Source organism: Carcharhinus amblyrhynchos, chromosome 9 (assembly GCF_965287045.1).
Source record: "Carcharhinus amblyrhynchos chromosome 9, sCarAmb.v2.hapA, whole genome shotgun sequence".
In the NCBI taxonomy this organism is placed as follows: Eukaryota; Metazoa; Chordata; class Chondrichthyes; order Carcharhiniformes; family Carcharhinidae; genus Carcharhinus; species Carcharhinus amblyrhynchos.
Window position 1 is genome coordinate 54,325,619 of NC_137332.1, and position 12,628 is coordinate 54,338,246.

The 12,628-nt window shown below is 39.0% G+C and overlaps 1 protein-coding gene across 9 annotated transcripts in view; it reads left to right on the forward strand.

Moving 5' to 3' along the window:
- The window catches only part of odr4 (odr-4 GPCR localization factor homolog), a 94,335-nt gene that overhangs the window by 18,835 nt on the left and 62,872 nt on the right, over nucleotides 1-12,628 (forward strand). For 5 of the 9 annotated variants that reach the window (XR_013887859.1, XR_013887860.1, XM_080195690.1 and 2 more), the window contains 3 exons: nucleotides 3,284-3,439; nucleotides 4,394-4,525; nucleotides 7,841-7,939. Coding sequence is in view for 7 of the 9 variants with exons in the window: in XM_080195690.1 (XP_080051816.1) it covers nucleotides 3,341-3,439; nucleotides 4,394-4,525; nucleotides 7,841-7,939 (330 nt within the window). In the remaining 2 variants the exon portion in view is untranslated. The remainder of the gene's footprint in view (nucleotides 1-3,283; nucleotides 3,440-4,393; nucleotides 4,526-7,840; nucleotides 7,940-12,628) is intronic. The other 4 variants (XM_080195691.1, XM_080195694.1, XM_080195695.1 and 1 more) reach the window with 1 other exon arrangement.

Below are 12,628 nucleotides of genomic sequence, written 5' to 3' on the forward strand. Positions count from 1 at the left end.
AGTCACAGGTGGATAGAGTGGTGAAGAAGGCATTCAGCCTGCTTGGTTTCATTGGTCAGAACGTTAAATACAGAAGTTGGGCATCTCAATGACGTTATACAAGACATTGGTAAGGCCACACTTGGAATACTTCATGCACTTCTGGTCACCCTATTATAGAAAGGATATGATTAAACCAGAAAGAGTGCAGAAAAGTTTTACTAGGATGGTTTGAATTATAAGAAGAGGCTGGATATACTGGGACTTTTTTTCCCTGAAGCATAGGAGGCTTAGGGGTGGTCATATAGAGGTCTATAAAATAATGAAGGGCATAGATAAGGTAGATAGATAGTCAACATCTTTTCCAAAAGGTAAGAGAGTTTAAAACTAGGTTTGAGGGGAGAGATACAAAAAGATCCAAAGGGGCAATTTTTTCACACACAAGGTGGTGAGTGTCTGGAGTGAGCTGCCAGAGGTGGTAGTAGAGATGGATACAATTTTGCCTTTTAAAAAGCATTTAGACTTTTACATGGCTAAGCTTGGTATAGAGAGATGTGGGCAATTGGAACTAGATTGATGGTAAAAACTGGGCAGCATGGACAAGTTGGACCAAAGAGCCTGTTGCCATGTTGTAAACCTCTATGACTATGGCATTTTGCAGGAGTATTTGACAGCGAATTAAATGAGATATTTAGGACATGATGAAAAGCTTAACCAATAAGGTAAATTTTAGAAAGTGGCTTAAAGGAGGAGAAAGAAACATAGCGATGTGGGGAGATGCTGTGAAGAAATTTCAGAGCTTAGAGACTTGGCAACTGAGGCTCAGCTGCCAATGATAGACATGCAACACAAATCCAAAATCAGAGCTGTACCAATTTTCTTTGACTTGGAACAATTAAAATTAAAGACATATATACAAAAGAAGATCCTATTCTGTGTTTTACTGTATGTATATTTTTAAGTTATTGATTTGTCTAATGTTGCACTGGCAGTAATGCTCTCAAATGCTAATTCCACAGTAGACAACTATGAAGTGTAAACCTAAACCAAATCCCTCTTCTCTCCCCTCCCCCTCCAAACACAGTAATCAGCCCTGCACACACATGCATGTACATGCACACACTAATCAACCCACCCCCTACACACATAGCCAACTCCCTTCCTTGCACGCACGGTAATCAGTCTCTCCCCTCATTACCATCTCCCCGCATGTCTGTTCCCCTTATTCCAGTCATTAGCTTCTCCTTCGCCCCTCTTGACCACGACTCATAGCTCTGTAATGGCCATTAGCTCAAAACCATTTCTCTCTATTTGTGCTATTTTTCTTGTTATGAATGCTTTTTGTTTTCAGGTAAAGTAACTTTAACTTTTCACTATTTTCCTTGATTTGCTGATGCATTATTACTGCCAATCCTTTGACCCTTCTCTTGTACCCTACCTGCATCCTTAGCTGTAAGGTGCACCAGGATGCTGATCCCAGTTAGTTGAACTGGAGCCCAGCTCAAAGGAACAGTTCCCTCTTTCCACAGCACTCTTTCTAGTTTCTCATTAATCAAGTCTTTGAACCATGCATTCAACTCCCTCATCTGTGTGATCCCATACCAAATTCCACTTGCTCAGGTAGTAATCCAGAGATTATTATCTTTGTGTTTTAATTTTGACTCGAGCTGCTCTGACTCCCTTTGCAAGTTAGGTTTGAAGTTTTTGCTAAAATTCACAAGCTTCCAGAGCAATGAGGCAATGTAATCGGATATTATTGTTTTGTTTTTTTTCAAATCCATTGCCAGTGCTCCTTACTATGTTAAGAGACAAAATCTGGTGCAGTCTTAAGATGCTGTATTTGAGTTTATAGAAGCGTGGAATCAGTACAGTGGGGAGGGAGGCCATTCAGCTCATCAGGTTTGCACTGACAACAATTCCTACCTCCATAACCCATATATTTACCTTGCAAGTCCCCCCCCGACACTGAGGGGCAATTTTGCATGGGTAATCAACCTAACCTGCACATCCTCGGACTGTGGGAGGAAACCCATGCAGACACAGGGAGCACATGCAAACTCCACACAGACGGTGATGCAAGTCTGGAATTGAATCCAGATCCTTGATCGTTGCTCTGGCGGGCAACAGCAATGCTAACTACTGTGCTACTATGCCACCTGTTTATCAACAAAATAAACATTTTAATAAGGTTTAGCACTGCTACTTCACTGCTCTAGGGACCCAGCTTCAACTCTTGGCCTTGGGTGATTGTGTGAATTTTGCGCATTCTCCCTGTGTCTGCATGGGTTTCCTCCAGTGCTCTGGTTTTCTCTCATAGTCCATAGATGTGCAGGTTAGGTGGGTTGGCCATGGGAAATTGCTCCTTAGAGTCCCAAGATGTGTAGGTTTGATGGATTAGCTTTGGAAAATGTGTGAGGTTACAGGGATGGGGGGGTATGGGGCAGATGCTCTGTTGGTGATTTGGTACAGACTGGATGGGTCAAATGGCCTGTTCTGCACTGTATTGCTTCAATGATTCTAAAAGGATATGCTGTTTCCCACCAGAGCAACATGACTTCAAATAAATGGAAATGAAAATTACTTTTAAAATGTTACTAATTGCTGGTTTAGTTGGTACATTTAATACAATTTATAAGTAGCATGTGTTGAGAAAGAAACAGAATTAGTGTTTCAGATCAATATGCATCAGCTTGGGATTGCAATTTTCAGAGCCTCCCTGAATCAGCGGAACCTTGCAATTCTAACATCATTAAGGGGTTTGATTCAGTCAAATTGAACCATGAACCACGATTAAAGATCACTGAACAAAGGATCATAAGTGATTTAGGGCATAACTCCCTCATTTTAAATAAGGGCACAGTGGTTTGGGTGTAACGCCCTCATTTCCTGTACGGCTTTAGGCCCATCCCACCTTGATTAATCTAACGGAAGTAGTGGAAACTCAACCATAAACAATTTGGCTGTTTCAAACTAATTTCCCCATTCATGCATTCTCAGTTCTTGCTTAAAGATTGACAGTGAGATTGTATCCTAATATATCCAATTCTATCACACAAAATATTTATCTGAAACTTGATAATGTGGAATAATGCATTGCAAATCCAACTGTTTAAAATTGTTATCGAAAATCAGGTGTTATACAAATAGTCAAAAATACAAGAAATATGTTAGTCTTGCCTAATTTTACATCTTTCTTGATATTTCACAAAATAATTTTAGAAGTAATCCTCAAATTTGAATTTTTTAATCTTCCACAGTTTCAGCCTAATACTCTAAATATGTTGTTTGCCTATCTAACCACAAGGGTGAAGATTCCTTTCTTTGTGTGTGATTTAGACCAATTCACCAGTGACATTTCATCATGGGAAGATCTTACGTCATTGGGGAATACAGTGAGAAATATCTTAAAAAACTGAAGGCAGAAGAGCGATATGGCACAACTGGGATTTTAATAGGCCAGGTAAGTAAACTTACCATATTTCGTTCACGTTAAACATGATTAACTGGTTTTAAATCTAGAATTTATTGAACAAGAAAAGAATGAGCTTGCGTTTATTTTTAAAACAAGATAAACCATTTAAATGTACTGAATGTTAAGCATTCCTTTATGATTGAAAACACTGAATATATAAAAACACGATTGTCGTGAATGCCATCAGAAGCCCCTGTGTGGATTAGAGGGATGCTTTACATGTTGTATTTTAAAAATGTTTACATAATCTCATGCTCTGTCTCTGTATATGTTCCAAATGCTTGAATAAAGGAACATATCGTTTAGATATTTTATATTGATACCTTTGGTTTGTCTCTTAATTATACTAAACAATACGTATCTGAGAACTACTTTATTTACAAAAATGTCCATGGGAGCCATGTCTTGCAGCTGCTTTGTAGTGTCCTACAATTTTACCAATAGAGGATGGAGAGATAATTGGAAGGATTACAGTGCACCCTTAATTGGAAATAATTTTAAAAGGTTTCTTAAAAATAATTTACATCCCATTATATTATATTGACTGCTATAAAATACCATACAATCTTTCAAATTAATATTCAAAGTTGTTAGTCTTTGCCCAAAAATGTGAAGGTCAGAACTGTAGCCCACGTGAGTATCAATGACCCTATTCCCATACACAAAAAGTGAATTTCTATTGAGAACTCAAGAGCATTGGAGCTTTCTCTAAATGGGGGAGGAAATCACTTTTTATTCATGGTTAACTAAATAAGGTATTTCGAATTTATGTTTCTTCTTCAAAATTAATTGTAAGCATTAACCAGATTTAATTGTCATGGGTGATAACTCCATTCTTGACTCAGCTGAACATATAAGAGTCCTGATATGTGGTGAAATTGCAGATTACCTTTTTCTTTTGGTTTCATGCATTCTCTGACTAAACTTTCTATCATTTTGCAGATTACGCCAATGAAAACCTATATAATATTTGCTGCTCGAACTCCACTCAAAGATCAAGCTGAACTTCCACCAGAAAATCCAAATGAAATGAATGCAAGTGACATTGAGTGGGTGTCTGAACATGCACGACAGGTCAGTGTTACACTAAAGTAATTGCTCTTATTTCCATGGAGTAAAACTTATATATATATTTCAACTCATTTTTCTGTATTGTTGCAGACAGTTAGTCAGCATTGAGTGTTGTCTTTAGATCAAGCAAGGTTCGGAAATGGAGTAATAATTGGATGGTGAGAAGAAAAGGAGGCAGGGAGGAAATGGAAAAATAGGGAGAGGAAAACAAGGAAAGGAGGGGTAAAAGATTAGGGAGAGACTACTTCAGGTGTGAGAGGAGTTTACAGAAGTACCTCTGGGAAGTATTTTTAAAAGGTAACATAATGCCAAATGAACCTGTGCCATAAGATGATATGTAGGATGTACCATTGGGATGGTTGACCAAAATCAATAAAAATGTTTTCTCACTGTGGAGGAGGTACTGATGAGTACTGTATTTCCTCAATTTGTCCCTCCCAAGTTAAATAGGTGGTAGCATTGGAAGATCTGTGTTGTCCCTCAGAGGTTGCATGGATGTTGCAGAATCTTATTGTCAATCACATTAGCATTGAATAGACCCAGAATGAGCTGTGTAGAATAAATCAGCAGTGAGCAGGGAGAAATATGACACATTTGTTCAGAATAGGGAATGTAAGTGACTGATCCTAATCCAAAATAGTGGAGAGCAAAAATCAGTTTATGTAGGTGAATTGACATTGGGCAATGTATGGTCTCTGTTGGCTGGAGATTGAATTGATAAGGGATTAACACAGGGACACAATAAAGTGGCTGTATTATTTGATATGCTTTGATGTTCTATATGGGTAGTAAAGAATAATTTTAATATTTTAAGCTAAGTAAGTTAGAGACGAGGATAATAGATCCAATTTGTAGGTTAACAAAAGGGATTGAGTGGGACAATTAGGAAAGAGAGAATAAAACATGGCAGGGAAGGAGCTGTGGGAGAAAGGGGAGAGAGTTAAGAAGGGGAGCTAATAGGAATTTAGGTTTTTAGGGTAGAGTGTTGAGGAAAGGAGAAACACAGCTAGTTCAAGAAGATGTTGTGAATGAACAATACAATTTTGTAGGGTGGTTATAATGATATTGGAAATAAAACAGGATAGTGGTGTTCTGAGAAGGACAAACAAAAACCACTGGAAGAATGGGTTAGAACAAAATTAACAGTCAGTGGAAGAAATTGTGTTCATTAGCGGGATGAGTGTGCAAAATGATGTTCATTGAAGAAATGTGGCTGCAATCTCACTCAGTTGTGGAAGGAGAGATTCAGGGCTAATAAAGCTCATATGTTAGAGGAAGTGTTATTCAGTTTTGTTGATGAAGTGATGGATTAGTTTAAAGCCAAACTCTGTCAAATGCCATTAGGATCCTTAGACACGCCAATGTAATTGCAAATTTAAGTTGCCTATTGACAGAGTTCCCAGGAAATTACAATGTGAAAAAGGCAATGGCATTTTTCCTGGAATTATCTGCTACTCCCTGGCTTACCTTGTCAAAATGATTGAACAGCAAATGTTTACAGCTTTTCTCTCCTTTTAGCTTCAGTGACTGTTTCTTTGTGAACATCCTTATGATTATCATTGTTACTTAGATCACTGAAGAATGGTTCTGATGAACTTTATAATGTAAGCGTCTATTGCACTGTCATCTCCCACTTTCATTCCACTGCGACTTTAATCCTTAATTACACTTAACATTCTCTGAAATCAACTGAACAAATCAATTAGCTTTCCTTTTTTAAGATATGAGTCAGTATTGTGCTCACTGATAATTCTTATACGTGCTACGGGTTTGCTTATGCATCTTCGTAAGACCATGCAAGATACAATTCCATTTGAACCGGAGACAGGAGACAATGCAAAAATAAATCCTACCGTGCAACTCTCATTTATTTATTCTTTATTAATTAATTTGATAATATTTGAATTCATTGTTTGACTTAAGTTATGTACCAATGATCAGACATCACGTGATTAAAGACAGATTGAAGTACTGAAGATCAGCTCCTGTTTCTGTGCTCCAAAAGGAATGGGTTTTGAGAAATGTTGGGAATACTTTACAACTCTGCTCACATCACTCACGTGCATATAGTTTATTTAAAAATTTATTCCCTAGTTTTCTTCACATCATTTTGAAGAAATATTTAAGCAGAAATTGTTAGACTTTTTTGTCAGTACAGCTGACTAAAGTATAGTGATGTATCCTGGGAAGTTAGACACTTCATATTCTAAATACAGCTCACAGTCCTGGTCAAAAATAACAAGTTCAAGCCTAGGCTTTTGGGAGAAGCTGAGGCCTTCAACTGAAAGCTCTAGGCATTAAGAGACAAGGCAGTGGCTGAATTTAATCATATCATTGTAAATGTACTTTTTCAGTTTATTGACAGCTGAAGAATAAAATTGTGAAACATTTTTCAGAATACATTTTAACTTTTCATTAGTAGGAACTAGGTGGACAGACTGCAAAAAAGTTGATATATTCTTACCATAAAATAAAGCAGCTATCATGTGTAATGTGAGTTTTGGCAGGATAAAAATGACACCTTTAACATTGAAACGCCACTCACAGAAGTTATAGATACTCCAAGTAACTAATGAATTTCAGGCAAATGTGTACTCTAAGTACCAAATTTAATTGGGGGGGGGGGGGGGCGTGATTCTCCTCAAAAAATTTTAAGTGTCGAATTCACGTAAAAACTGGAGTAAGGCCTGCTGTTCTTTTCACCGGGAGTTTCCCACACTTTGTGCTGTGCGATTTCTGGCGTGGAGCTGACAGTGCCAGAAATCTAAAGCCCAGAGAGTCGCAGAGGCCGTGGCACCCAGCGGGAAGCCTGCAAAATGGTCTCTGCTTGGGTCTCCCAGCCCGCTGCACTATAAAAGCAGCGCAGCAGGCTGGGAGAATTGCCCCTAATATATTATGAATTAATTACCTTCAGTGATGCACACTGTAATTTGGATATAATGATCGCTTCCTTACCTGTTTCTTGTATTGTACTGAATCTCTTTGTCTCTAATCATTGGCTTCCACCTCTCCTTTCTATTGTTTTTCTTTCCTTAACCCTTTTTCTTCCAGATTATTCCACCTCTGTCTCTCTCTCTCTCTCTCTTTCTCTGGCCTTCTCTTCTGACTCTCAGGACTGCTACATTTTAACAAAACTCCCAAGACAACTGATCATTTTTCAGTTTACTCAATAAATGTTATTCTGGATTAAATTAGGATATTTACCTATATTGTATTAAAGATTCTGTCTTTTGTTTTTATTTGTGTAATTTGATTAGCTGATAAAGCTGTGCCGTATAGCATGAGTTTTAATACATATGCATTTCTGATGCATACCAGGTTTCCAGAATGTTGCCAGGAGGGATATTGGTACTTGGGGTGTTTCTTATCAGACCTCCAAAAATGACCAAGGAGGAAGCTCATGATATTTTTCGAAAAGTGAGTATGAGGCATTAGTCATTTTGTTTTGCTATTTTTAAATGCTTACACATGCTTTTGATATATTGTGGAATGTAGGTGGAGCTAACATACATGACATAAGTAGCGTAATATGCATTATAAACAAGAATGAATAATATATTAGATTCTAATGTGTAATGTTAAAGAACATCATTAGCCGTAGGCAGGTTAGTTCAGGGGATAATGAGCAATTACTAACAAAAACAATAGAATGCTGCTGGGGCTGAGGAATATGTCAGAAATTGCAGAAAGATAGAAATGTTGCAGAGCAGAGAAGATAGAAGGGTCAGGCGACAAGGTATGCTGATGCTAATGGGCAGCTTGAATGTAAAGCTCCAATATAATTAGTTACATAGAAGACAGTTCTTGTTACATTGCAGCTGTGTATCAGCGTAAATACCTCGTCAAATGTTGAATGTAAATACATTTATATGGTATATGGGTAATTTGAACCATGGTGCATGGTAAGTGTAACATGCTTGGGAGAAACTGATGACTTTGGACAAATGGTTCCCAAAGATCTCCACCACTGAGATTTTCCATGTCTTATGTATGGGTCTGTTGTAGACCAAGTTATAGAGATGGATTGCTGTTTTTAGTCAACTGCTCCATTATCATTACAACAATCAAGATACATTAAGCCTTCACTTAAATTCTTGACTTTCAGGAAGCAACCACAACTTTAAATGAAACAACTTTAAGTGACTCATAGGTTTCATAGGAATCAATACAAAAGCCTGAATTGAGTTCCTTAAGCTATTTCTCACATAGAAAAAAGCAATGTACAAGTCAAAATACTGTATCATACATGTGCAGCATTGTATTCCTAGATGAAATAACTTGCAAAATAAAATACAATATATAAACTAAATTTGTTTAAAAACAGTTAGATTACAGTACTTGCCTCAGGACACTATACTATTAAATTGACCAGGTTGTATCAGGTGGCAGATGTTGGTTGGTGCAGTTAACACTACCAGCACCGAACAACTCCTACCACTAGATGGAGCCCAGGAATTAGTGTGAGTTCAGGAGTTGGAGTTGGGACCCACTGAAGAACAGATCCTAAGGACCTGCGTAAGAACAGAGGCTGGAGGCAAGTGGTGGGGAGATAGGCAAGTGGTGATGGGATTGCGGGGGGGAGGAAAGCAATCAAAACTGGTACATCAGCAAGGTGGAGAAGAGGGGCAAGGCCAGGGGTCAACAAGCAGGGTGAGAAGCAATTACGGCTGGGAGCAGCAAGGCTGGAAATCAGCATGATGAGTGAAAGGCAATATCTGGAGTGGGAAGAAGAAGTACTAAGGGCAAGGGTTGGAGTACTGGAAGAAAAGTCGTGTGAGCAGATAAATCATAGCAGTCTAAAGATAAAATTTATTTATTAGTGTCACAAGTAAGCTTACATTATCACAGCAATAAGTTACTGTGAAAATCCTCTAGTCACCACACTGAGGGAGAATTTAACATGGCCAATGTACCTAACCAGCATGTCTTTCGGACTACAGAAGTTGTTTGTAGTAAACAACATTAAAGTGAAAGTGACTTTGTTAAATGGACATACTGTAATTATTTTGTTAACAACGTTAAAATGAAACAATGTTAAGTGAGGACTTACTATATTAGCTGGCCAGGTGCACCTAAGGCCAAATTCTCTGACCTCGCCCTTGGCTGGGATTCTCCAGTCCCGCAGGCGACAGAAGTGTTAGTGAGGAATCACTTTGGGACCAGTGACCATAATTCTACTGGTTTTAAGATAGCTATGGAGAATGATAAGTCTGGCCCAAAAGTTAAAATTCTAAATTGGGGCAAGGCCAATTTTGATGGTTTCAGGCAGGAACTTTCAGAAGTTAATTGGGGGAGTCCGTGGGAAGGCAAAGGGATGTCTGGTAAGTGGCACACTTTCAAAAGTATGTTAACCAGGGTTCAGGGTAAACACATTCCTCCTATAGTGAAGAGCAAGGCTGGCAGAAGTAGGGAACCCTCGATAACTCGGGATATTGAGGCCTTGGTCAAGAGGAAGAAAGAGGCATATGACATGCATAGGCAGCTGGGATCAAGCGAATCCCTTGAAGATTATAGGGGTGTAGGAGTAGAGTTGGGAGAGAAATCAGGAGGGCAAAAAGGGGACATGAGATTGTTTTGGCAGATAAGGTAAAGGAGAATCGAAAGAGCTTCTACAAATATGTAAAGGGCAAAAGAGTAGTAACACAGAAGAGAGTAGGGCCTCTTAAGGATCAACAAGGTCATCTATGTGCAGATCCACAAGAGATGGGTGAGATCCTAAATGAATATTTCTCATCAGTATTTACTGTTGAGAAAAGCATGATGTTAGGGAACTTGGGTAAATAAATAGTGATGTCTTGAGGAGTGTGCATATTACATAGAAGAAGGTGCTGGAAGTCTTAAAGCACATCAAAGTAGATTAATCCCCGGGACCTGATGAAGTGTATCCCAGGACATTGTGGGAGGTGAGAGAGGAAATTGCTCCCCTAGTCAAGATATTTGAATCATCGATAATCACGGGTGAGGTGCCTGAAGATGTTGTGCCTTTGTTTAAAAAGGGCTGCAGGGAACTACAGGCCAGTAAGCTTCACATCTGTGGTGGGTAAATTGTTGGAAGGTATTTTGAGAGACAGGATCTACAGGCATTTAGACTTGCAAGAACTGACTAGGGATAGTCAGCATGGCTTTGTGAGTGGAAAATCATGAGTCACAAATTTGATTGAGTTTTTTGAAGGGGTAATCAAGAAGGTAGATGAGGGCAGTGCAGTTGATGTTGTCTACATGGACTTTAGCAAGGCCTTTGACAAGGTACAGCATGGTAGATTGTTGCATAAGGTTAAATCTCATAGGATTCAGGGTGAGGTATCTAAATGGACACAAAATTGGCTTCTTGACAGAAGCCAGAGGGTGGTTGCAGAGAGTTCTTTTTCAAACTGGAGGCCTGTGACCAGCCTCAGGGATTAGTGCTGGGTCGACTGTTATTTGTCATTTATATTAATGATTTGGATGAGAATATAGGAGGTATGGTTAGTAAGTTTGCAGATGACATTAAGATTGGTGGCATAGTAGACAGTGAAGAAAGTTATCTCCAATTGCAACGGGATCTTGATCAATTGGGCCAGTGTGCTGACGAATGGCAAAAGGAGTTTAATTTAGACAAATGCGAGGTGATGCATTTTGGTAGATTGAACCACGGCAGGATTTATTTAGTTAATGGTAGGCTACTGGGGAGAGTTACAGAGCAAAGAGATCTAGGGGTACATGTTCATAGCTCCTTGAAAGTGGAGTTGCAGGTGAAGAGAGTGGTGAAGAAGGCATTCAGCATGCTTGGTTTCATTAGTCAGAACATTGAATACAGGAGTTGGAATGTCTTGTTGAAGTTGTACGAGACATTGGTAAGGCCACACTTGGAATATTGTGTGCAATTCTGGTCACCCTATTATAGAAAGGACATTATTAAACTAGAAAGAGTGCAGAAAAGATTTACTAGGATGCTACTGGGACTTGATGGATTGAGTTGTAAGGAGAGGCTGAATAGACTGAGACTTTTTTCTCTGGAGCGTATGATGCTGATGGGGTGATCTTATGGAGGTCTATAAAATAATGAGGGGTACAGATCAGCTAGATGGTCAATATCTTTTTCCAAAGGTAAGGGAGTCTAAAATTAGAGAGCATAGGGTTAAGATGAGAAGGGAGAGATACATAAGTGTCCAGAGGGGCAATTTTTTCATGCAAAGGGTGGTGAGTGTCTTGGAACAAGATGCCAGAGGTAGTAATAGAGGCAGGTACAATTTTGTCTTTTAAAAAGCATTTAGATAGTTACATGGGTAAGATGGTTTTGGAGGGATATGGGCCAAATGCAGGCAATTGGGATTAACTTATGGGTTTAAAAAAAAGGGCAGCATGGACAAGTTGGACCAAAGGGCCTGTTTCCATGCTGTAAATCTCTATGACTCTATGCTGTGAATGGAGTTTTGGCTGAGTGCCAAATTCCCCGCTCTCACTTGCAGCGACGTTGGGGCGAGCAAAATCAGAGAACCCTAACCTAAGCATTTTTTTGATCTAACGATTCCTGTGTTTCTTGTGTCTATTTTTGCTCAAGAAATTTATTTGCTTCTTACATTTTGCTGTTTTCTTTATCAGCCTTACTGTAACAACAAATGCCATATTATTCAATGTCAGAAGTTCCCTGACAGCAGTGTTCCTTGCTTAAATGGAACTAAGGAGAGTATTTCTCTTCTGACAATGAGAATCTATACACATCTGCTGTTAAGTTTTGTCAATCCAGTCATGAATGGTGGTCAATTAAACAACCAGCTGGAGGATAAGGCTCCACAAATATCTCCATGAGGGATCTCATTACATCAGTGCAAAAGATGAGGCTGAAGCATTTGCAACAATCTTGAGTCAGAAAAAATGAATGGATGATCCAACGACTTCCTGAGGTCTTCAGTATCACAGATGTTTGTCTTCAGACAATTTGATTCACTCTACATAATGTTGAGAAATGGCTGAAGGCATGGGATACTGCAAAGACGATGGATCGTGACAACATTCTGGCAATAAGTACTGACATTTGTGCTCCAGATCTAGCTGCTTCCTTGGCAGTCTCCCTAGTGCAGCTACAATACTGTGATCTACCCAGCAAAGTGGAAAAGTGTCCAGGTG